This window comes from Halichoeres trimaculatus, unplaced genomic scaffold (genome assembly GCF_033239565.1).
Source record: "Halichoeres trimaculatus isolate MK-OKI-2021-1 unplaced genomic scaffold, fHalTri1.1 fHalTri1_scaffold_4, whole genome shotgun sequence".
Classification (NCBI taxonomy): Eukaryota; Metazoa; Chordata; class Actinopteri; order Labriformes; family Labridae; genus Halichoeres; species Halichoeres trimaculatus.
This window is the reverse complement of record NW_027437182.1, coordinates 33,450,146-33,474,017: the sequence shown is the minus strand read 5'-3', so window position 1 is coordinate 33,474,017 and position 23,872 is coordinate 33,450,146. Positions and strand designations below refer to the sequence as shown.

General features: G+C 39.3%; 4 protein-coding genes across 4 annotated transcripts in view; all 4 read right to left on the bottom strand.

Annotated features, from left to right (window-relative positions):
- Positions 1 to 1,613, bottom strand: part of gng12b (guanine nucleotide binding protein (G protein), gamma 12b) — a 54,858-nt gene extending 53,245 nt beyond the window's left edge. Inside the window, exon 1 of the mRNA XM_074668174.1 lies at positions 1,384 to 1,613. The gene's annotated coding sequence lies outside the window, so the exon portion shown is untranslated. The remainder of the gene's footprint in view (positions 1 to 1,383) is intronic.
- A 406-nt stretch (positions 1,614 to 2,019) lies between these two features.
- Positions 2,020 to 9,321, bottom strand: LOC141789267 (protein wntless homolog). The gene is made up of 12 exons (XM_074668630.1): positions 9,130 to 9,321; positions 8,705 to 8,968; positions 8,489 to 8,613; positions 6,445 to 6,600; positions 6,237 to 6,373; positions 5,452 to 5,620; positions 5,268 to 5,365; positions 5,120 to 5,183; positions 4,885 to 5,028; positions 3,253 to 3,336; positions 2,979 to 3,138; positions 2,020 to 2,884 (listed from the first exon to the last, which is right to left on the bottom strand). The coding sequence occupies exons 1-12, from the start codon at positions 9,233 to 9,235 to the stop codon at positions 2,784 to 2,786; spliced, it is 1,608 nt and encodes a 535-aa protein (XP_074524731.1). The 5' UTR covers positions 9,236 to 9,321; the 3' UTR covers positions 2,020 to 2,783.
- Positions 9,322 to 9,474: 153 nt separating this feature from the next.
- Positions 9,475 to 15,033, bottom strand: dr1 (down-regulator of transcription 1). Its single transcript, XM_074667462.1, has 3 exons — positions 14,201 to 15,033; positions 13,920 to 14,083; positions 9,475 to 10,580 (listed from the first exon to the last, which is right to left on the bottom strand). The coding sequence occupies exons 1-3, from the start codon at positions 14,418 to 14,420 to the stop codon at positions 10,434 to 10,436; spliced, it is 531 nt and encodes a 176-aa protein (XP_074523563.1). The 5' UTR covers positions 14,421 to 15,033; the 3' UTR covers positions 9,475 to 10,433.
- Positions 15,034 to 18,095: 3,062 nt separating this feature from the next.
- Positions 18,096 to 23,692, bottom strand: LOC141789269 (retinol dehydrogenase 8). Its single transcript, XM_074668631.1, has 6 exons — positions 23,571 to 23,692; positions 21,356 to 21,517; positions 21,026 to 21,205; positions 20,854 to 20,947; positions 18,444 to 18,627; positions 18,096 to 18,353 (listed from the first exon to the last, which is right to left on the bottom strand). The coding sequence occupies exons 1-6, from the start codon at positions 23,665 to 23,667 to the stop codon at positions 18,117 to 18,119; spliced, it is 954 nt and encodes a 317-aa protein (XP_074524732.1). The 5' UTR covers positions 23,668 to 23,692; the 3' UTR covers positions 18,096 to 18,116.
- Positions 23,693 to 23,872: the final 180 nt, after the last annotated feature.

Here is a 23,872-nt window from a genome sequence, read left to right as displayed (position 1 = left end):
CTATTCTTCAATATATAACCTTGCAATGCTGTGTTCATGTCCAGCTTGGAAAATCACCTTCTCTTTCACTCCTTCACAGTCATAACGATGCATTTAGGTACCTGAACATGGTGCCTTTTAGTTTTATGTGAATCGGTACCCGGTACTTTTGACAGAATTCGGTCGGTACATGTAAAAGTACCTAATTCGGTACCCATCCCTACTATGGACACACTGTTGATAATGAATAGAACAGGGCCTAATATGGACCCTTGCGGGACACCAAAGTAGATGATAAACCATCAATCCTGATAAATTATGTACTTCAGCTTAGCTAGAATTTGAATCCACTGAACAGTTTCAAGCAAAAAAAAAAAAAAGAAAAAAACTCTTTAAAAGAAAGAGAGATCCAGTGTTTCCACAGTCAGAGATAAATGCAAGAAGACAGCACTACAGAGTCACTCTGGAGCCAGTGGCATTTATGATGCCATTTAAGACATTCATTGAAGCGGTGACCATACTGTGTGTTTTACTGACCCCAGACTGCAGCTCATCAAGAATAACGTTATGATCATTATATAGAATTAAAATAATACCAACTGTTCCTGTTTCTTTTCACATCCTATCTGTATGTTACACAGTTCTGACATTAAAGCTCCAGTGATAAACTCTTGCTTTATGTTGGTTTTGTCCCCTTCTGGACAGTTTTATAAGGATAAAACATTACACCATAACTTAACAGTCATTTTTATCAGTAATTGTGAAAAATGTTGTCTGTAAAGGCTGTTTAAGAAGTGCCCTCTTTTTTGACCCCTACACTCTTCAGCAAGGAACCCAGCCTTCAACAAACACTGATATAACAGATAGTTATCCTTCATGCTAGCATGCTGCTCTCTCTTGTTAGTCCAAAAAGTAGGCTATATTTAAAAAAGTGAAGTGTGTTCAATAACTACCTAAGATCTCTTTACAGAAGCTTTAAACTGCAGATAAGGTGATTCACCGGAGATACTGTATGTAGCTTCTTGTTTTCGACATAATATGGCATTATTTAACCAGAAACTTATTTAGGAACTCTTTTTATAATCAGGAGAGTTAGAGTCTACTTCTTTTCCACCTCTGTTATTACTCTTTTGAGTCACCTATTCTTTAAATACATTCACACACCTGTAGGTGAGTACATATACGACAAAATGTGACCAACAAGGAGTCTACCGACCTGTTGGAGAGACGCTACATCCATGCACTTTAACCAAATTAACCATTCTGCTTCTTCTTCTGTTAAGACTGAGCTGACAGACTTGTGACCATGGTTTAGCGCACATGATAAAAAGTCTATTTGTTCTTCGCTATCAGGTTATGTTACAGTAAAAAGATTATTCATGTAATCTCTGGGCTGACACTCACCTGGCCTCCTGGATACGACAGACTTTCTGTTTGCACAAACTCGAGCGATGAAACAGCGCTGATACAGCTGCTCTAACAAATTTAAAAAAAACTCCAGACGCGTCCAGTCAAAGGCTTCAGCTCCAGGACACAAAAACGGAACCTTTGTGAGGAGAGAAACAGTGACAGAAGAGGAGAGAGAAACATCTGCTGCCGGCGGCTCCTGAGCTTCAGGGCTGGGACTCACTTCTCTGCCGTGAGGAGAGACAGCAGCGCCCTCTGCCGGCGTGTTAACGAACTGCTCCACAATTTAAAGCTCCTTTAGGGAAGGCTCAAATTATCAATGTCAATCAATCAGAAAAAAAAAAAAAAAAAAGGAACAACACCATCTCTTGTAAAATTGAGTGTTTTAGTACGGCAATACTCATCACCTCAGCCACTAAGAGACGACAGTTCACTGGTCTAACAGCCTTTGGTTAGGCCAGGGGATTAGGCCAAGGGGTCAACTGTGGCCATTTTCTTACTGGTAAGGTCTCACTAAACTACATCTGGACTGTGCATGGGCTACTTGTATAAAGCTGTAGCTCTGTACATTCTGCAGAAACTCAACGACTCACAGCTAATGTCTTTAAATGAAAAGGTTTATCGGGATATGAAAATGTGACAGTTCAAAAAACACATCAGAGAAGACAAGACGAGATTAAAGTGCATGAGCTGAAATATTTGGGGCTACATATGTTGTTTACAGGTCAAGATAGTTTGAGTATGGAAAATGATTCTGATAAAATCCAGATCCTGATCCTGCCATAAAAACATCCTGACATATTTTCTCCATATCGCCCCCTAATGGAGAACATTTTCCTTGGTCAGAAGCAGAATTTGCTAATGTTAACGCAGCACGTAACTCTGCAGAAAACTGACCACTGATCATCTGGTATGAAAAGACACCTGTAGGACTGATTTCATAAGTCTGTAACAATGGCATAAGTATGTTTGAGCGCACTTAGTGACTAATTTTATCAGAAATCACTTTAAGAAATAGTTAATGAATAGCATTTGTATGTTACTTTCACTGCAAAAAAATATGTCAGCAGGAGACATTAAATGATCCATGAAAATTCGAATTTCTTTTAAGACCTCAAATTAAGTATTATACAAAACATATCATGGTGTTTGTAATTTATCCTGCCTTCCAACTGTGCTTACTTAACTTTTTGTTTCAAGTACAAGACAATAGGAAAAACAGGATTTTTAAAAGACAATGTTTCAATATTTTTATATTTAAAAATGAAATGAAATAAAGACTAAATTATATTTCAATTATCCAGAAATGTCAAACATCATTTTAATTTCCATCATAGTTAATCAGTAGTTAAACATGAAAATGATAGATTTTTCAAACACAGGGTGGAGACTGGTAGTTACTCTTCAGCCACCTTTCCCGTCATCCTGTACGTCTCTGTGGGCCCCTGCTCTCCACAAGTCAGCTGAGTCTCTTGGTTCTCTGGTTTGTCCATCAAACCTGCAACACAGAGAAAATAATCAGAAAGCTATGACATGTCTGGTATGTATATGCTGATTTATAAACTCAGTCCTAACTATGAAATGTCACCAACCAGTCAGACTGTCGGCTGACTTGTTTCTGTGTTTGTGAGATGGAGCGTAGAGGAAGATGATGGTGAAAACATATAGGTTCCACATGCCGTACGTCCCTGTGAGGAAAGCACTGTGGACCTGCAGGGTGTAGTCTCCCCAGTGCCAGTGACCCTCACTCACCTGGTCAACAAGAGTGAAATGAATCTTTATATATGATCTATATTAAAAATAAAATAAAGATTTAACCAGCAGGTGATTCTTTTTTATGCCGATAGTTAGAGAAGTGACACATACTTGATTCAAGATGAAAGAGATGACTGTCATGGCTGCACAGGCCAAAGTTACCAGCATTAAAAACTTGAATCTGAAGATTATACCCTGACAGAAAACACACAAAAATATGATTAATATACAAAACAAATAATTCAATAGATACAGATACACACAAAACAGCAACTTAGGAACAACAGCTTCATAATTTCTTTATTTATCTCTTACTAGTTCACTTTTTATTTGTTAAGATCTGAGCCAAAAACAAAAAAATAGGGGAAGGTGAGTTTTTAAACCGTGTATTTTGAGAATGACAAAAAATTATATGAATTTCAAATAAAAGATTAAACTAAACGGTCAGTCAGTTTTAACTGCATGGTGCCAGTGGAGGGCAGAAGAGCAGGTCTTTACTTTACTCTTCATTGTTCTGTTTATGGAAATAATATATTTAAATTGTAAAGAAACTTTATATAAATTTCATATGTTATATAAATAATCCAGCAAAGAGAGATTTTTTATTAGTCTTTTTTTTTTAATCCACAGCGAGAAACCTAGCTGTAATTTTTGACCATCTTATTAACCTCTGGATCCCAAATGGGCTGCATGGTTCAAAAACCTTAATGAATTACAGCTTTTAATTTTTTATGTACACAAAGACATAATTGTGTTACATCAGCCTATAGCCATGGTTGTCCTGAATCAATAGAGGTGCTGCACTTCATTTTATGGAAAAATGAGAAAAATATGACAGAAGCAAAAAAAAAAACACTTGGAAAGTGCTTGGGATTCTGAGGGTTAACCACAGGTAAAAAAAAAAAAAATGTTCTGTTTTCTTTTTATCAGCTCACAAATATTGCAAATGTACAGTCCCTGATGTCAGTCAGTTTCCTGTCTCTTTAACTTTAACTCTAAATGTCTTAGAAATCAATCCACCTTCTCCAGTCAGTTCAAAACACACCAACTTGAGACCACGTCACTTTAAGAGTATTTGAATCTTGTGTAAGAAAACATAGACCCATCACTCCCTCTTTATACTTCTGAGTTTTTATCCCGCCATAAGCCAGAACCCAGTCTAAGACCCTCTATGGGAGCTCCACTGGCCAACTGAACACCAAAAGTGATTTTTTTTTCTGTTGGAGCCCTGCTCCTAAACTTTGACCTGCCAGAGGAGATCAGACCTGAACAATCAGTTCCTTGTTTTTAATTCATCACTCCAGACCTGTTTTTACAGAAATGTGACTTTATCCGACTCCAACTTTGATCTCATTGGTTTGTTTGGATGTTTACTTACAAATTTGTTTTACTGCTTGACCGCTTCCATTTGTTTATTTTATCTTCATTTAGACATCTTTTTACCTACTGTGAAGATTTTTGTTACTCATGTTGAAAAGCGCTTTGTAAATAATAATAATAATAATAATAATAAGAAGAAGAAGAATGGTGATAATAATAATAATAACAATGGTGATAATAATAATAATAATAATAATAATAATAATAATAATAATTTATAGAGTGCTTTTTTAGATTATTAAAATCTATATAATATTTAAATAACATTATTTTATGAGGTAAAACAAAAAATAAAAGAAATTCTCTGCTCATGTTCTGTCTTGACTTATACCTGTGATTTAGTAAATAAAGAAAACGTCAAACCTTGTAACGCCGTCTTCTGGTCTCTGGCATTAACGGGAGCTGCTGTATTTTTCCACCAATGTGTATGAACACACAGCGCACCATGCCACACAGGGAGAAGAAATAGAGACACACAGAGATCCCCGCCACAACGATGAAAGTTATCTTTGATAAAGGTCAAGGAAAGAGACAATATTCAGGTGTGTTCTTAGAAAATTAGACTGCTTTTGATTCCGTGTGAACATCTGAAGGATACCGTCACCCTCGACCCAACTTTGGATCCCCAAACACTGTAGAAAGGATTGGTCAAATGAACCCCCCTTTAAATAAAAAAAGGACATCAACAGTGAAAAGAGGGTGTAACAACGAAAGCACAGACCTTATCAAAGAAGTCGTGTCATCACCTTTCACTCAGGTCAAATATGAGCAGAACAGACGAGCCAAACACCACCAGCCCAACCTGCCACCAGTACGCCGAGAGCCGGTTCCTCTGACTCTGGTCCTGAAGGAGTCAGTGTTGCCAGAAAATGTTTAGCAGTAGTGACAGTTTGTAGAAAATTCATTTAAAAGCGTTTGAAAGATGCTGACCATGAGATGTTCACCACAGAAGATGATCCAGAAACAGAAGAGAGTGGAGTAAAAGACGCCCTGTTGAACATCCTCAAACAGCAGCATCCACGTCCACTCAAAGCCCAGAGACAGCCACTCCACGGGCACGTTCAGGAACGTCATGGAGACGCCGAGAGCGAAAATCACTCTGCACATGATTTTAAAAACACACCTTCATCAGGGTACGATAAAAAGCTTTCTGCTGGGGGCAGAGTGTTGACCCAGTTCGCTGAGGACAGCAATCATGGACACAACACATCGGGCTAATGTCATCTCCAAAAAGCTGCTTTGAAGCTTCTTAGAAGTCTGACAAAGAGTTCACCTGAGGCTGTAAGTTCACTAAGTAACTTATAAGGCCTGTGTTGCACTCAGCGGGTCAAATAACAGGAAAAGAGACCACTCCACTCTACATTTAAAAACACAACCAGGAGTAAATATCAAGTCTGTGCAAACTAGACCCCAAGAGTTCAATAACCAGAAATGTGTCCTAATGAAACATTATTTTCTCACACATTTTTATTTAACGCTTTGATGACAGTGGAGTTGTCTTAAAATTATTCCCTCTTTTGTCTAAACCAATAACCTTCTGCCTGTGACAAAACAAGTGATTTCAATTAAACACAAGAATCATGAAGTCTGGAAAAGTTGTTTCCCAATAAATGTTAAAAGACTTTGTTCATCTTGACACAGATCATGAAACATCTTCTATGATTGGCCAATACCGTGTGAACTCAGCCGTGTGTAATAAAAGAGCTGACTCATACTTCTCTAAAAGAACTGGAGGTCTCGCCATGAGGCTGATCCTGTGCCAGTACCAAACTGCTGCCATGAATATCCAGGGACTGAACACAGTCTTCATGCTGAGCCACACTTTGGTGAAGCCTCCATTCTGGTGAATGCCCTGAAACAGCACAGGACATTTTGATCAATTAGAAACAGAACAGGTGTTAAACAGGAATAAACCAAACTCACCACTACATGGATGTCTTTGATGTCTCCAATGCCGACGTTCAGAGTGTCGTTCACTGGCAGGCGCAGGTTGATGAGAAAGTATTTATGTGCCACGCTCCCCAGCTCCATGAAGGGTATGGGCTCACACTGATAGAAGCGGCCTTCATTTTCATACGTCTGCGAAGACATGCTCTGTTACAGGTTACTAGACAGAGAAATGTATAGAAATAAATCATTAGCATTTATCAGAGGCTGTCATTTAATGTGGCAAACTTTACCACCAGCTATTATTAGATTTTTTTTATCATTCTGTGTAACCGCGCAGATGGTCGAACATCTGCTGCTTCAGTCTGTTCTGGTATGAAGATGAGTTGTCTCTATCTTTATAGCAGAGACAGATGGAGACTGTAAATAAACAGTGTTTGGTTTTTTTTATGTTGTTTAGACAAATGGTGGAACTGAATAAAAACACAGCTCTGACAAATCAATTTGATTTTTAGATCAACTGAGCACAAAAAGTAAGGAAATATGTGTTTGGTGGATTATTTCTTTGTTATCAAAATGCTTCTTGGAAACAGATCTTTTACTTTTGTTTATTTCTCTTCAAAGGAAAATGTATTTGTGGGACGAGATGAGATGAGTCAGTAGGATGAGCCCATGAAAAATTTGCCAAATCTTCACTGCCAATACTAAACAGCTTATTCTGACACTGACTCATGTTTGGTGTTTTTTGGTGAACTGAATGAAATAGCCACAAGAAACAAAAAAGTTTGGCAACAACTATTTCTTCATTTAATAAACAGGAGCCTCAGTAGTGAGTGAAAAACAGCACACAGCCACAACCGTCTGACTCCTCCTCACCAAAAAGCAGTTGCACAGCATAATCCACATTTATTAAGATGTCTGTTTTCCTGAAAGTGAAAGAAACCCACTTTAAAATATTTTCTTAAATGATCTATCCAACTGTTGTTTTTCTATAAAGGATAAAATTTGATGTGAACCCTTGTGATTTCTACTGCAAGTCTAAAGAAAATTGAGAGCACTTATTTGTCTCCCGTCCCGTGTCTCAAAGATTTTGGGTCAACATAAAAAAAATAGGTTATTTCTAGATATTAATGATATTCCATCTTTTTCTTTTCTTTTCTTTTTTTTCTTTCTTTTTTTTTTTTTTTTTTTTTTACAAATGATTCAATTTTTTTTTTTCATGTTTTTTTTCTGACATGCTTTTGTTGTGTTATTTTACTGGTGTTAATAAAGTATTTAAGTGTAAGTAGAGAAAAAGAAAACTCTCCTTTCACTGCTTCATCAATGATTTTAAATATTGTTTTCTATTTCAGAAAAAAATAAATAAATTTAGCAGGGTTGCTAGAAATATTTGTGCTGACTTGTCAAATTCATTGTTTTGATTTCTGGCCCTTGTTTAATATTTTTGTCTTTGCTCTTGGGCAGAGGTCTCCAACACTGGGTTCATAACATTTTGGTTGATGAGGCACATTTTTATATTTTGAAAAAATTATTCCCAAATATTTCAAGCTCTACTCTTTGAACACACACACCAATGGATACACAGAGATGTATTTTTTAAAGTCAGAAATGAACACATTCAGAAACAGCAGCTCTCTCAAACTGACCACAGGTTCACTCAGCTTTCACTTCAAGCTCCTTCAGAGAGAGGAAGACCCGCCTCCATCACTGCTTTCTGCCAATCACGTGGCAGCATGATGTACACTTTTGAAAAAGTTTGAACTTTGTTTGTTTTTATATATAAATCACCATAGTCTTGATTCATGCTAGATTTAACCTTTTCGAGTATGCATTTGCTGTTTTGTTTATCTTTTATAAAATTTTGTATAACTTTATTTGTACGTTTCAAATTTGTCAATAAAGATGAAAAAAAAAACAATTACAACTAAAAAAAATAATCTACCAAACACACCTTTCCTTACTTTCTGTGCTCAGTTGAGTTTGAAATTTTACTAACTAAACATCTGATTAACAAATGTCAGCTTCATTAGTTATACTTAAATCATTTCCAGTCCCACTGCTCCATTCAGCTGTAGTATACCTTAGGGAGTGCAAAGGTGCACCTGAGTGGTCTCTGCTCCACTGAGTGAAACTTTGTGGTCCACTTTGACCTCAGATCATCCCTGTGCGCCAGGCCGGCGTCAATCGTAATGACGACATCCTCTTCTGTTCAAAGACAGAAGTGAGTCGACAAATGTCTGCATCAGAAACTTCAGATTAATTTTATTTGAACTGATTTCAATAACAGAAGTCTCACCTATCTGATTGATCATTTTGAACGCGATATCAAGCTGCAGAACAGCCAGCATGTACTGAAACCAGGGGCTCATCTCCCGGTTGGGAAGAGGAACATGCACAGCAAACACGATATCATTGGCGTCAAGTAACTTTGCGATAGGCTCATCAAAACTGTGGATCTGTTGGCACGGGTTTGATCCCCAAGGCATGAGCCAGAGGCGTGTCCTGTGCCGGTTGATGCATTTGGTGGCAAGGTAGCGAATGGCACTGGTGGGACTGGGGGCTAAAACAGGGAGGGATAATCTATGAGCTGTTTGAGTGACTGGGATTTAAAAACACAAATATAGTTTAACTGAACGACTGCACTCAGTCATTTTTTTAAGGATCCACTTCCAGAAATATTAACAGCATTGACAACGAAGGAAACAAAACCTTACTACTCACCGAGAAATGCTCCGACCATGACTGAAAGGATTTGGAAAAGAAGAATAAACAAACCAAAGATAACCAACTTCTTTGTGCTCATATTCTCGATAATTGCTCCAGACATTTTTTAAGAAAATCTTCGGTAAGAGACATTCAAAACAAAAAGCCTCTGGTCCCAGCAGGCTGAGTGCTCAACTGCTACATCACCGTCTGACGGCTCCTTCACATCTGAGTCTCCCAGAGGGCAGAGAGTAACGTCAAACAGAGTGAGCGCAGAGGAAGGGAGGGCTGTAACCATCCTGTGTGGATTCAGGAGAACAAACACATGAAATGACAAAACAAATGTCTATAAAACATGATTCCTTTATTGCTTATAGAAGACACCTTTTGTAGCATAGGCAAGTGAATGTCCGTCACAAGAAAATTACGTCTTTACACTGAGGATTGACCACAGTCACAATGCGAATGTTTGATACTGCACCCGAGGGAGAAGGGGAATAACAATGTCAGCCTGAATATCAAAGTATCTTACAAAGTCAGAGGCTAATTATCTGTAACGTTGCCTGCACTGACCTGGAGTCAGCAGCACCAACACCTTTTAAAAACACTAGATCTGTCTGGGCTGTTCGTCTGTCTTTGGTTCTAAGAGACAAAAATATTCTGCTCCTGAAAGGTGTGGCTAGTTAGCAATACTGTGTGGTTTAAAGTAGAAAGAAAAAGCAACAAACAAGCTAAATTTAAACAAAATCTCCACTTATTTCTCTACTTAACAGAAGATATTCCAATACTCACAACCCCTAAGACAATCCTGTTTAAACACAAGAGAGGAGAAAAACCCTGCACTGAAATGTTCCTAAGCAGTCATCCCAAAGTGATGAAGAGCCACTGATAACACACAGTAGGTAAGCCGCCCAGTGCAGTACCTGAAGAAGCAAACACTGCTGCTTTACCACCATTATCGACTGTCAGATCCCAGGCATTGTCTACCCTCTGTGTGCCCACATCACATCCAGAAATCTACAAATTATTCACAACAGAAAGTCAAGACATAAACAGAAGCAAGTGAAAAAAGGGGGTTGGAGAGATTAATCAAAAACTTCATTAACAGCCTCTTATTTTAAATCATTTTCTGGTTCTGGTGTCAGAACTTGTGGCGATCCCTCTTCATCTTTCTCTTCTCCGTCCATTCCAATGTGTAGAATCCAATGTGTTACACTAAGCAGTCTAACACATCTTGTGTCTCTGCCCATGACAGTACAGATCTGTGTGCCAACGACGTCCCAGAAAGGGATCCGGATAAGTTGAAAGACGCCACCTCGGGATCACATGTCATCCTCTTCATCTTCGTCCTGAGAGGAGCCGGCCTGCTGGGCGGCGCTGGCAGACGCTGCTGCCATCTGTGCCTGTTGGGCGGCCTGCTGCATCTGTAACCACTCCTGCTGGGCCAGCTCTGCCTGTTGCTGCCGCGCCTGTGGACATACAGAGAAACAAAGACAGGTTTTTTTTCACAGTTACCGGAGAATATTATTGTGTTGATTAAAGGCTGCACAGCATTGTCTACTGAACATGGGCTTACACAGGAATCTTGAATCACACCTGCTTGTTCGTCTACCTATTTAAATTCTTCTCTGAGCTCTCATTGCGTTTGAGTTAAGATTTCCTGAAGCTAAAACCAGCGAGCAAGGAGCAACAGAGTGCTGGGGAAGGGTCATTGGACATAATGGATCAACAACAATGCACTTGGCTCTTCTCGTAGCCACTCTGAGGAGCATGACTGCCAGGGAGTGAGTGCTCATCTTTTTTAGGTACCTTCAAAAACCTGGTCTGCTTGTTGATTCTTCTTCAAAGTTACCAACACTGGAATGACTGATTTAAAAACTCAAATTTGGTGGTGTGATCTCACAAACAGATGGATCTAACATGAAGCTTAATACCTCTTACTCAGTTGTTGTTCTTGAGTTAAATGAGTGAACACGTCTATTTGTAGATACATTAGTGTTTTATAATGTGTAGCACACACATTTAGTAAAATGAAAGCGGTCCTTACATGGTCAACAAATAAATCTCCCCTCATTCAGCTTAATTAATAAGAATTTAAGAAATGCATCGTCTTTGAATTATCCTGAGATGCACTTAATATTGAACTGAATCATTGCAGTCAGTGCACAGTTATAAAAAAAAGTTTAAAAAATTCTGCAACATGTTTATCAAACTGCAGTTGTCTTACTTCACATTATCCACTACCCCCATCTATTTTTTAGGGTAGATTTGACTTATTTATACCATATCAGCACACAATGTTTGCCTCCTTTCATTCTTGTAAACAATGCTGTAATGCAATTCAAGTGTTAAAAAAAATAAAAAGTTCACGAAAGGTCACCATTAGGGCTGGGTTTTGGTAATAAGTTCTGTTTATGAACCATTAACAATTTTGAAGATTCATGGAATCCATGAGGCATTAGGGCTGGGCGATTATGGTAAAAATAAGAATCCCGATTATTTTAAGTGATATTGAAATCACAATTAATAAACAAAATTATTCATTTATTCAAAAACTTCAGTACTGATATAAACACAACTTTAAAGAACCAGCAAGAGGCACATACAGTATTATTGATACACATAAGTCACACACACTCGCTGTGGCTGCACATGGAACAGAGAAGAGCTATGAAGCACAGGAACTTACATACATCTACACTGTGTGGCATATTAATTGTTTTTCTTCGATTATATTGTTTTTATGATTGTCAGATGTCACGATCAAAATTTTGGTTTCACATTTTGATTATCTAAAATAAATTCTAAATCGTATTCTCTAATTAATTTAATAGCTTTGAGATCTCCCTGAGCTATGTTTATAAGAGAGAGTAGTTTTAATGAAAAAAAAATATATAAAAAATCTTTCTCGTAGTTTACAGTTTACTTTGAGTGTTTAAATGGCCCAACAATAAGGGCAGGCTAACTTTTCTTGTGATATTACTTTTCTATTGCCCCCCCAAAATGGAACAAAAACCAGTAAATGATATGAACCAAAAAATACAACTGAAATGTAAGACTACGCTGAAGGTATAAAATAAAATATATTTTCTTACTTTTACACGTATGTGTTTCATTGAACAGATAAAGTTTCACCACACACAATGTGATTTTCTCCATATATCCCTCTTCAAGGTATGTGCTAAAATCCTGAGGTTGATTTCAATACCTTTTTAAGACTTTTTCAAAACCCTTTAAAAAAGTTTTAAGACTTTATTACAACTTTCAGTTGTTGTTGGCATCCACTTTTTAACAGTTGTAGTTTACATTTTTACAGAAATTATGTAAGCTAAGGAGGAATAAAGCTTGAAAGAACAAATGAAACTAAAGGCAGGTTTATCGACACTCCCACAACAAGAAACAGCAGTTATTCAAGGCCAACTTGCTGAAAAAAAATAGAAATTATTGAATCATTTTTAGAATTTAGGACATGTGGTGACAGATAGTGTGATTTGCTTTAATGTTGTATTTAATTTCTCTTTATGAAACTAGAAAGACGTTAATTCATAGCTGCCGTTTATACCGTTCACAATCCTTATTGTTGTATTTTATTGCAACTAGAGTCTTTATGTATTTTTTTTCTATTTTATTCTTTTTTTATTTTTGTATTTTCAACTGACTCCATGGATTTCTGCAGTTAACACAAAATGTTTCCAGTTTGGGATCAATAAAGTAACTCTATTCTTTTCTATTCTATTCTATTTTAGAACTTTTTCTGCTGAATGTTTAACGTCCCAACAAGGGGACAGTTGCAAGGAGGAAAATAAATATTCATGGATATTTTTTTGGGTCAAAGCTTGAATACCTATGAAACTTAATATCTCATAAAACCACAATTAAGACTTTTTAATAGTTTTTAAGGCCTTTAATTTTCCCAAAATTGATTTATCAACTTTTAATACTTTTTAAGACCCCGCAGACACCCTGCTCTTACTAAACACAGTCCTGTAGGGTGACCATATGCCCTCCTTTGTCCAAACATGTCCTTTTTTTTGGTCGTAAAACCATGAATTTATAAAATTCCCTTAAATGTCTGGGTTTTGCTCAGCTTTTTCTACAGACCATTAATATTTTAACAAAAGGCTGCACTGGGCCGCTGGCATTATTCCGATGTACCTACCTGTCAAGATGTTGAGCATACACACCAAAGGTGTCATGATAGGACGGACCCAGACCCCTCAATCTTAAAGATCAAAACTGAAAAACATGATCTGCCTTCCTGTGCCAAGTTCTCAGACATAAGGCTGAAGTGTAAAAGTACTTTTACTGACAAACTACAGAAACAGTATCCCTCTTTCCATCATCTTGACAGGTGGGAGACACCGTGTACTGTAGCTGGCACCTATGCATCAGCTGCAAATAAAGCTTCTGCCATAATCTTTATTCATTTCAATGCCACAAAATGTAAGTTAAACTTTAACTAAGATTTTGAGGCATTATTTATATTTTTGCGCAGGAAAAATATATTTTTGAAGAATCGGCTTCCTCTCTTCATCTTTTTATTTAACCATGTTAGTACACATTATTAAAGTTTTCCTATTTGACAATGTTCATGTCAGACAGAAAAGGAATGTTTTAAATAAATATATGGTTTATTAAGCTATGTTATCTTGGGATATTTTTGTAGTTCCCCAAGTAGAATATGTCCCCCCTTACCATCCTGCTTTATGTATTACTCATGGGTAATCAAGCTACCTCCAAAAAGACAGTTTCATGCTCTGAGTCTCTGTACATAAATGGAGTTATTGATCAGATTTTCAGATCAATACCTTAGCAAACAGTTCCTGCTGTTGTCTGAGCAGCTCTTCCTCCGGGATGCCCAGGTTCTCCAGGCGAGAGCTTGCCTTCCTCCTCTTCAGGGCCACAGTTTTACACTCCTGTAGGACGTCTTTCACCTCTGTGATGTATGATGCGAAACCGAGACTCTCCAGAGCTGTGGTGTGAAAGCACAATAATAAGTCTCTGTGGTTTAAAATGCAGACAGAGGGACACACCCCCTCAATTTGCAGGTTGATTTGCAAGGCCAAGGTGGACGTGGAGCAGCACTCACCATTGATGACATGCTCAGGAGAGATGGTCTTCTTGTCGGACTTGTTGCATATTTCATTGGCTTCAGAGGATATGAGGTGAATGAACTCTGTGCAACAGTTCACCACTAGCTCCCTGGCGTCGTTCGCCACTCTGACGTTAGGGAGAGTTTCTTTAATCATCTTGTTGATTGCTGCTCTGGGGATGGTGAGGTCGTCGTCGTTTCCAGAGGAAGAAGCCATCGTGGCAGACGGATTCAGACTCAAACCACGCAATAACCAATCCGAGATGTAGATTATCTCAGAGGGCTACTAACGGTCGGTCTAAGTCTATGGAGTGCGCGTGGAACGCCTAGTACAGTTAATGCCAACGACAATGAAGACGTTTCCTGAAACTTAACCAGCAGGAAAGGCTGCTTACGAAGCCAAAAGCGGGTATAACTACGCGTTTCAGCAAAAAGAGGGATGTTTCCTTTAAGAAACGGAATGTAGAGATAACTTAAGTGACAGAAAAACCTACAGGGAAAATAAAGTTAACGTAAATACTTGAAACAAACTTATCTATCTTCCACGCTCGTTGTTAGCTATGGTCTCTGTCCAAAGTAAGCGACCACACAGCAGCGCTAATGCTAAGCTAACAATGAACTGTGGTCTATATGTGTTTAAATAACATACTTCATAGACACTACAAGCAGAACAAAGTCTCCACAACACCGTGAACAACTTCTCATTGCATCAGCTTAGTTGATTTTACAAGTTTTAAGTAGCAAGGAGGGAGCTTAAAATAAAAAAATGTCGGAAACATTAGCTTAGCGGTAGTTTCATGAACCTGGAAATGACGTCAAACAATGAACCGGAAACATCATGTGGCATTGATAGCGTACAGCGCCCTCTGCTGTTCTTTCAAAGTATTTGGAATATATGCTATTGGTTATTCTGTATTCGTTTTCTTTTTACAGCAGTGTTGCGCTTTGTTGTGCTACATTTATTTAGTGCAGTCTCCTATTTAATGCTGTCTTTAATGTTGACCAAAGTTTAACTGCCTCCTTTAGTAAAGCTTAGAATAGCCCTGTAGCCCTTGCTGTAAACGACTAAAGGTAGAATATAACTTTTGAATAGCAGCAGGTAGAAAAGACAAAAAAAGTCATAACAAAATCAGATAAAAATACTGATTAAAGGCTTTATGACCACACTAGTGTTTAGGTTTATTGTGTTGGCATATATATTGGTGTAGTCCCAATTTACCAGAAACATGCTGTCCCAAATAACAAAGCCATCTATCTAATATGAACACACTTCAAGGTTTTTATTTTCTTTGTTTTGTAAATTTTATTACATTTCGATATCATTTTCGTTTTTTTAATCATGTAAATTTGTATGCCTATATATAAATTTATGACAAAACAAAGTTCTTGTACCTCATAATTACAAGCTATCTCCAGACATATGTACCACTGCTGGTCTTGGGCTTTTTGACTCAAAGTTGCAGACTTACTTCTTCAAAGTGGCTTTTAATTCTGACTAGGGCTTCCCTGATTATGTACACACTTTGTTTTACTCGGTTCAACATGTTTATCACATGTAGATGTGTTGCACCTTACTCCTTTTCTTTCTTTCTTTCTTTCTTTCTTTCTTTCTTTCTTTCTTTCTTTCTTTCTTTCTTTCTTTCTTTCTTTCTTTCTTTCTGTCTTTCTTCCTTCCTTCCTTCCTTTCTTTCTTTCTTTTTGGAACTTTTGCAACATATGAACAGCTAATGCAGTATTTCTATTTTTACTTAAAAAATAATTGTTGTGTTATTGTATTGATGTTTATATTGGTTTGATCCGTATTGTGTCTTCTTTCCATTTTGCCAAACACATTATCCCGAGCAGTCCTGTTGACTGCAGCACTATCTGTCCATTTATTGTTTGTAAACTGTAAGTGTCTAAAAATATAAAATATTGTCATTGATGAAGACACTGTATTTGGATGAATATACAGTATGACTATCAAGTCCAAGTTCATTCTTTGTAACACTGGGGGGCACTAAGCACCCGATCTGATTCACACAAAAGAGCAGAGGAGAGTGTCAGGTGACGCACTAGGAAAGCCTGGTTCGTCTTTTTTATTTATTTATTTTTAAATAGGTCAGTAAGACACACTGTGATATCAAGTTAGTTTCCTTGATCTTGAATTAAGTGATATTGACTTTACACTGGATTACTTATTTAAACAAATCAGTGGTATCTGGTTCAAACTTAATCTTATGAAAAAAATATTAAAATGATAATTCAGTACTTAAAAATATATTGTACAAAAATATTTCAAAGTCACCAGTAGATTAGATTTGTCCTCTGTGGAGGACATTTGTTTGTGGACTGTCTTCCACCCACTGCGTACTGCAGACTTAACTCCTTTTACCATCTACAGAGGATGTTTAGAGATTGTCTAACACGTGAAGGCGCTTTGGTACGTTTCTCTGTATCACTAAGGAAAATAGTTTACATCAGTGTAAGCTCATTTTATGGAACAAGGAAAAATAAGTGCAGGATACTTTGTACTGAACAAATTTTAGCTTGAAGTGTTGACAAGTGGACGTTTATAGTTATTTCCTCTATTTTTTCCAAATTACAAGGAAGGGAGATGCTCTCGGGTGCAGAGATGCTGTGAGTTGGTCATGGAAACTCAGATGCTGAGTTTTCAGATGAAGAGGGTCATGATGCAGCGTTTGAGGCAAAGCAGAGGAAGATGATTCATATAGTTCTGAGGATGAAGTCCAGGCAGGGCAGGGAGACACAGAGGAGTCAGACTTCGATGGTTTGTGAAAGACTAAAGCTTTGTTCAGGTGGCATCTGCAAAACATGTGATGTGCAAAAAAGTGTAAGGTATTCCTATCACACCAATCAAACACAACAAAGACAAACCAAAGTGATGATGGACGGTTATGAGGGTGTTAAACTCATTCTTATGTTGACTTTTCTGTATTTTCTGTACTAACTGATATCCATCAAGCTTTAGTTACACATGTCTGGTGTTCCAATGTCTACTATAGTAGACACATGGTATACATATAAAAAACTTTTCAGAATGTTTTAAGTACTCTAGTTACTTTCCAAAGATGGGGAATATAAAAGAAATGTGTTTGGAAGATATTTTCTTTTCCCCGAAGCCGGGAGGTTGAGTCCATGTGGTGCAAAGCTCAGAGCAAACAACTGAATCCTGCATGAGGCCATGTGTGAATAGCGGACATAAGCCAGTACCCCAGGAATAAAGCCTTTGACTGACAAAACAGGTTTACAAAGTATTAACATGGATTTATAGGATAAACGTATCTGAACGCTCACGTAAGGAGTTTGTAGCTGGTAATGAAAGAGACTTATATTGATACTGAGGCTCCAATATGAGCCAAGACAACAAATGATGTCACCAGGAACAAGATTTCTGGAAGTTAACCTTTTTCTGCTTTATATATCTGCCGTATATCCATATGTTGGATGAGATGTTTAATCCGAAACGTCTGAGCAGATCGGAAAGAGACAAAGGGCTTTGGTCACAGGGCGCCGGATTGGAAAGAAACCAATGGTTCCCTAAAAAAAGGGAATTCCAAAAAGGCCTTAAAATGTGTACATTGGCTTTAAAATGTACATCACCCCTGGTTTATCTGAAACACTGACTTTGTCTCTGACATTCACAGCTCTGCTTACAGCTCACAGTTATGCAACATGGAGCTTGAAGGATTAACCAGTTAATAGAGTTATGGTGCTTGGCTAAATGCTTCAGGGTGTGTTTGATACCTGCCAGGCTCACAGACACACACAAAGTTACATCTCTTTGTGGCTTATGGCTTTCAAATCTTTATTTCTCCTCAATAATCTTTCTTTATCATTTCAAGGAAAATGGTCTTAAAGCATCACAAAGCGGTTCAAAGCTGCTCTCTAAATATCTAAAACATGTCATCTATCAGTTGCTCTTGTCCTTCTCCAGCGTAAAACTCTTCCGACTTCTCCAGCGCAGAAGTTTGATGAAGTTCAGGCTGGCGCTGAAAACCTTGTCGTGTTCAAACACCATTTTGTAGAAGGTGTCAATGGGGAGGTCACCGTTGGGGTCAGCATACTTGAGCGTGGTCATAGGAGTGTAAACTGTGTTCGTCTGATGACGGAAAGGAGGATTGTCCATGGTGATGATCTTCAGAGTGTGCTGTGAAGAAAAAAAACAAGAGGAAGCAAAACCATGAAGACAACTCAAAGGCACATTAATGTCAAAGTAGATGTTTGTGGATGAACATACCTCTGCTACATCCTCAGACGTCTGCCCGAGCGTCTCGAAGATTTGTTTGTAGTTTTTCAGGTAGATGTTGGTGAACATGTCGGCGGTCACTTTGTCGGCTTTACTCAGATCAGTTTTCAAACCCTCATCATAGACTTTACGCTCAAACTCTGTTATCACTGGACCTGGCTCGATTAGGCTGATACTGGGAACAGAAAAGAAGAAACCAATCAAAATTTTTTTGCTTTAAGACTGCTCGGATGAGACATTTTTTATGGGAAGAACCAGCTTCTTTTTTTCACCTTGCAGAGCTATTTATTTTTTAATTTCATACACACCTGATCAAATTTGAGAATTGACATTTTGCACTTTTGGATTTTGAAGGCTCTAAGTAGAGTTTTAAAATACAAAAAGAAGAAATTAGAACTCTTATGGCTGTGGGAACGTTGCTCCACGTGGTTAGAGATGTCTTCATGGAGGATCATCCACTGTTTGGACCTGATGTCCATTCCTCCAAACGTCCTTCTCCATCCATCCCCACATGTTGTCAGAGTGATTTAGATCAGGGGAACATCAGGATGGTCCAAAGAGTGAGCTGATTCCTCTGGAAGAGGTCCAGAAACCCAGACATTCCCACACAGACCAGGGCCCTCAGTCATGAAGGAGGCCCCCTGCAACATCTCCACAGAGCCAGCCGCCGTTTGACAGATTGAACTCTTTGGCGTGAATGTCAGGCGTCATGTTTGGAGGAAACCATGCACCGCTCATCACCTGGACCATACCATCTCTACAGTGAAGCATGGTGGTGTCAGCATCATGCTGTGGGGATGTTTTTCAGCAGCAGGAACTGGGAGACCAGTCAGGATTGAGGGAAAAATGAACAATCATCCTGGATGAAAACCTGCTCCAGAACACTTTAGACCTCACTTAGACCTCAGACTGGGGCCACGGTTCACCTTTCAGCAGGACAATGACCCTAAGACCACAGCCAAGATATCAAAGGAGGGGCTTCAGGACGACTCTGTACCGTTTGACGCCCCTGACCAACCTGAAGCTCCATTGGTCCATTGAAGGAAAAAGCCCCAGATCATGATGGCGCCCCCTCCACTGTGCCGCCGTGAAAACATCTCCAGTGGGATCTCCTCGTCATGTCAGTAACGTTGAAGCCATCAGGACGTCAAGGTTCAGTTTTTTCTCCTCAGAGAATCAAACTTTCTTCACCTTTCAGTGTCCCATGTTTGCTGCTCTCTGAAAAAGTCCAAACAACGAGTTTGTGGCGTTGAAGGAGACGAGGTCTTTGAAGACGTGTTTTGTTCTTAAAGCTCTTCTCTCTCAGATGGCGTCTGATGGTTATTGGGCTGCAGTCAGCTCCAGTAATTTGGGTCGAGGATAGACCGGTGTCTTGACTGACAGCCAATCAGATCCTCCTGCCCAGCTCTGGTGAAATCTTTTTGTGTGTACTTCTTGAGGTTTTTTTTTTCCATAACCCTCAGGATCTTTGAAGAAGTTCAAACCGGCTGTCTTACTGTGTCCAACATAAGCAGCGGTGGCGCGTTAACAGAGCGTTGTCCGCTCAACGATCCAACCATGTTTGAAGAGAGAAAGTTTTTTAGCCTTAACTGTCAGGAGGTCATGACAGAGAATATCTGACAGGAAATTACACTGAACCCACATTTTGGTACAAATTTTGTCTTTCAAAGGTTGTGATCTGAGGCTTTTGATCAGCTGATGAACTGACTATTTCACTTAAATTGTTTCAAATGAATTACCTGATCAGTTTTGTCTCACTCATGTTTCTTCTTTTTGCATTTTTAAGTTCTACTTACAATTTTGATCAGGTGTGTAGACACAAAAAAACAAAAAAACTAAAGGCAGAGCTCAGGCATCCTTCACACAGGTTCAGACAGGTTTACAATAGTGATCATGGATACGGCAGCGGGCACATCACAACAGGAACAGATTAAAACAGAGGTTTGACAAAAGTATTTAAGGGTTGGCGTTATGAGTGAGGTGATGGTCCTGGATTCATTGTCAAACCAGATGGATGAGGGATCTGATTCATACCACCTTTTGCTCCTGATGGACGACCTTAACCAGCCCCTTAGAAGCACAGAGCTTTTCATTCCATCAGCTGATCACTGAGTGAGTCTGTGTCGGGACCTGCCCTCAGACCTGGGTGTGTTGTGTTTGCTTTTGCAGTGACATACTTTGGCTGGCACATTTTCCTCTCAGTGGATAAACAATGGTTGCTCTGGTTGTGCAACATGTGTTTGCAGAGGTGACAGACGAGAGGATTTTCAGGCATTTTCATATTAGTTCTGAAGTGGAAGCTGTTTCCCTTACTGATCCCAGCTTTGCCGGTCCAGATCTCCATGAAAAACTAGTCTGACCCAGTCCCTGCAGACGGAGTGTAACATGATTTTTATCTTACCTGAGGTTAAACCTCATGGCTTGCACAGCCAGACTCTCACAGAAACCTTCCACTGCAAACTTAGAAGCTGCGTAGACATCGTTAAATAAGATCCCTAAAGAACAGAGCAGAAAAAGAAACTGTTAAATCTGTATTTTGTATCTAAAACCAGACTTTTAGTGACACTCCTCACCCTGGATTCCCATAACGCTGCTTATCACGACAATATGGCCTTTCTTCCTCCTCTTCATGTCAGGCAGGATTTCCTTCAGCAGACGCACAAGCCCGAAGAAGTTGGTGTCCATGACGGTCTTCATCTCAGGGATGGTCTGACATTCGATGGGGCCGATCAGACCCATCCCAGCATTGCTGACTGTAAAAAGAGCTCAGGCATTACAACAAATGTTGACCTGACAGTGGGCTTTAGCTATTTTTGGGGAATTATGCATTATGGATGACAGTGCTTGCAGATTTTTAAGGGTTTATTTTTCCGAGTGCTTTGAACCAAATGGTGTTTGCTTACTAAGAATGTCCACCCTGCGCTCAGGCAGACTGTCCACGCAGGCTTTGATGGAGTCCTCATCGCACACGTCCAGCTGTTTGATCTCCAAAGTCCTGCCCAGAGACCGACCCGCCTCTTCGACCAGGGCCTCAGCCTTACTGAGGTTCCTCATGGTGGCATAGACTGCAGAGTGTCAAGAAATGACAGTCACTCAGTCACCCCTGTTATTCCAGATTACCTAGAATCATGACAGCTGTTTCTTCCTCATGAGAATACACTGGTTTCAACAGTAGTGTGTATTTCTACACACAACATCCCACAATGACAACTTGGAAAAAAAAAATTTTTTCAATTTGTGTAAATCAATTTAGAACAAAAAACTATAAGACATCACATGTACATAAGTTTTCACAACCTTTGTCGTGAAGCTCAAAATTGAGCTCATCCGGTTTCCACTGATCCTCTTTGAGACGTTCCTACAGCTTAATGTGAGGACACCTGTGGTAAATGCATTTGATTGGACAGGATTTGGAAAGAGACACACACCTGTCTATATAAGGTCCCACAGGTGGTAGTGGCTGCTAAAGCACAAACCAAGCATAAAGTCAGAGGAACTTTCTGTAGACCTCAGGGACAGGATTGTCTCTCGGTACAAATCTGGGGAAGGGTCCAGAAACATTTCTGCTGCTTTGAAGGTCCCAATGAGCCCAGTGGACTTCATCATCTGTAAATGGAAGAAGTTCAGAACCACCAGGACTCTTCTAGAGCTGGACCCCCGTCTAAACTGAGCAATTGAGGAGAAGGGCCTTTGTCAGGGAGGAGACCAAGAACCTGATGGTCACTCCATCAGGGCTCCAGTGGTCCCCTGTGGAGAGAGGAGAACCTTCCAGAAAGACAACCCTCTCTGCAGCAATCCACCAATCAGGCCCGTATGGTAGAGTGGTCAGACAGAAGCCACTACTCAGTAAAAGGCTCATGGCAGTCCACTTGTAGATTACCCAAAAGCCCCTGAAGGACTATCAGACCATGAGAAAGAAAATCCTCTGCTCTGATGAGACAAAGATTGAATTCTTTGGCGTCATGTTTGAAGGAAACCAGGCACCGTTCATCACCTGGACCATCTCTACAGTGAAGCATGGTGGTGTCAGCATCATGCTGTGGGGATGTTTTTCAGCAACAGGAATTGGGAGAGCAGTCAGGATTGAGGGAAAGATGAATGCAGCAATGTACAGAGTCATCCTGGATGAAAACCTGCTACAGAGCGTTTTAGACCTCAGACTGGGACCATGATTCATCTTTTAGCAGGAAAACGACCTTAAGACCACATCCAAGATATTAAAGAAGTGGTTCAGGAGGACTCTGTGAATGGTACAGCCAGAGCCCATTAATCTGGTTGAACATCTCTGGAGAGATCTAGGCTGTTCACCTATGCTCCATCCAAACTGATGGAGCTTGAGAGGAGCTGCACAGAGGAATGGACCAAACTGCACAAAGAGAGGTGAGCCAAGCTTGCGGCATCATATTCAAAAAGACTTGAGGCTGAAACTGATGCCAAAGGTGCATCAACATGGTACTGACCAAAGGCTGTGAATACTTATGTACATGTGCTGTCTTAGTTTTTTTATTTCTAATAAATTTGCAAAAATTTCAATTACCTTTTTTTATTACCAAAAGGAATTTCAGTTTTTACCATGTGTCCCACGTGCAGAGTGGAAAACAAGAGCACATGCAGAAACATGATCCTATGGACATGTGTAACCACTGCCTTTACCATACCTCAATAATAATTAGTCATCACTTTGGATCTACAAGTTAGTTTAACATTACGTTTATCTAACATATTTTTTAATTATTTGTATGTTTATGTAAATGGAAAGCTATGGAATGTGTAAACTGTGGCATCTTGTCCAGCAACACAGTACAACACTTAAGTTTTTTGTGAGGATTAGATGTTTTATTCCACATATCGCAGCTAAACAACTTAGAGGAAATAGTGACTAATTCATCTGTTATCACATCCTCTGAAAACTAAACAGACATGCTCAGACACAGTCTCTGTGCTGGCTGATTTTAAAGCATCCAATCATCCTCCTCCAAAACTGTCAGGTATCCAGAAGCAGAGTCATTAAGCACTGTCTGACCACCAATTGTACTCGACTCTATTTGAAATATCAAGTTGAATATTGTGGCAAAGTTAATGATAATGAAAAATGATAATGAAATTTTCCAAATTTACCCATGAACCTTTTCTTCTCATCCTTTGCGATGCGAGCAGCCAAGGCCAGGCCGATCCCAGAGGAGCATCCAGTGATGAGAACCACCTTCTGGTTCATTGTGCCGCACCGCTGTTTGTCTTGCAGCTCGAGCAGGCAGAGAATGTAAGAGAACAAAAGAGGGAAGGTAGCAGGCCATGTGGAGGCTGTTTAATAAAGCCCACTCCTTAATCCTCAGCTCTGCAACTCAGCAGAAGCCATGTGCACATCGGCTGAAGATTACCGTCAAGCTCGGCCTCCGCGTGGTGCTGATGCAGACTCAGAC

Coding starts and splice junctions, on each gene's coding strand:
- LOC141789267 (XM_074668630.1), bottom strand. CDS start 9,235: ATGTCTGGAGCAATTATCGAGAATATGAGCACAAAGAAGTTGGTTATC. Junction 8,614..8,704: donor CAAAATGATCAATCAGATAG/GTGAGACTTCTG, acceptor GTCTTTGAACAG/AAGAGGATGTCGTCATTACG. Junction 5,366..5,451: donor TCTGTGGTGAACATCTCATG/GTCAGCATCTTT, acceptor TGACTCCTTCAG/GACCAGAGTCAGAGGAACCG.
- dr1 (XM_074667462.1), bottom strand. CDS start 14,420: ATGGCTTCTTCCTCTGGAAACGACGACGACCTCACCATCCCCAGAGCA. Junction 14,084..14,200: donor TCCTGAGCATGTCATCAATG/GTGAGTGCTGCT, acceptor TTCACACCACAG/CTCTGGAGAGTCTCGGTTTC. Junction 10,581..13,919: donor AGCAGGAACTGTTTGCTAAG/GTATTGATCTGA, acceptor GTATGTCCACAG/GCGCGGCAGCAACAGGCAGA.
- LOC141789269 (XM_074668631.1), bottom strand. CDS start 23,667: ATGAACCAGAAGGTGGTTCTCATCACTGGATGCTCCTCTGGGATCGGC. Junction 21,518..23,570: donor TGAGAAGAAAAGGTTCATGG/GTAAATTTGGAA, acceptor GACACTCTGCAG/TCTATGCCACCATGAGGAAC. Junction 18,354..18,443: donor CGTCTGAGGATGTAGCAGAG/GTATGTTCATCC, acceptor TTTTCTTCACAG/CACACTCTGAAGATCATCAC.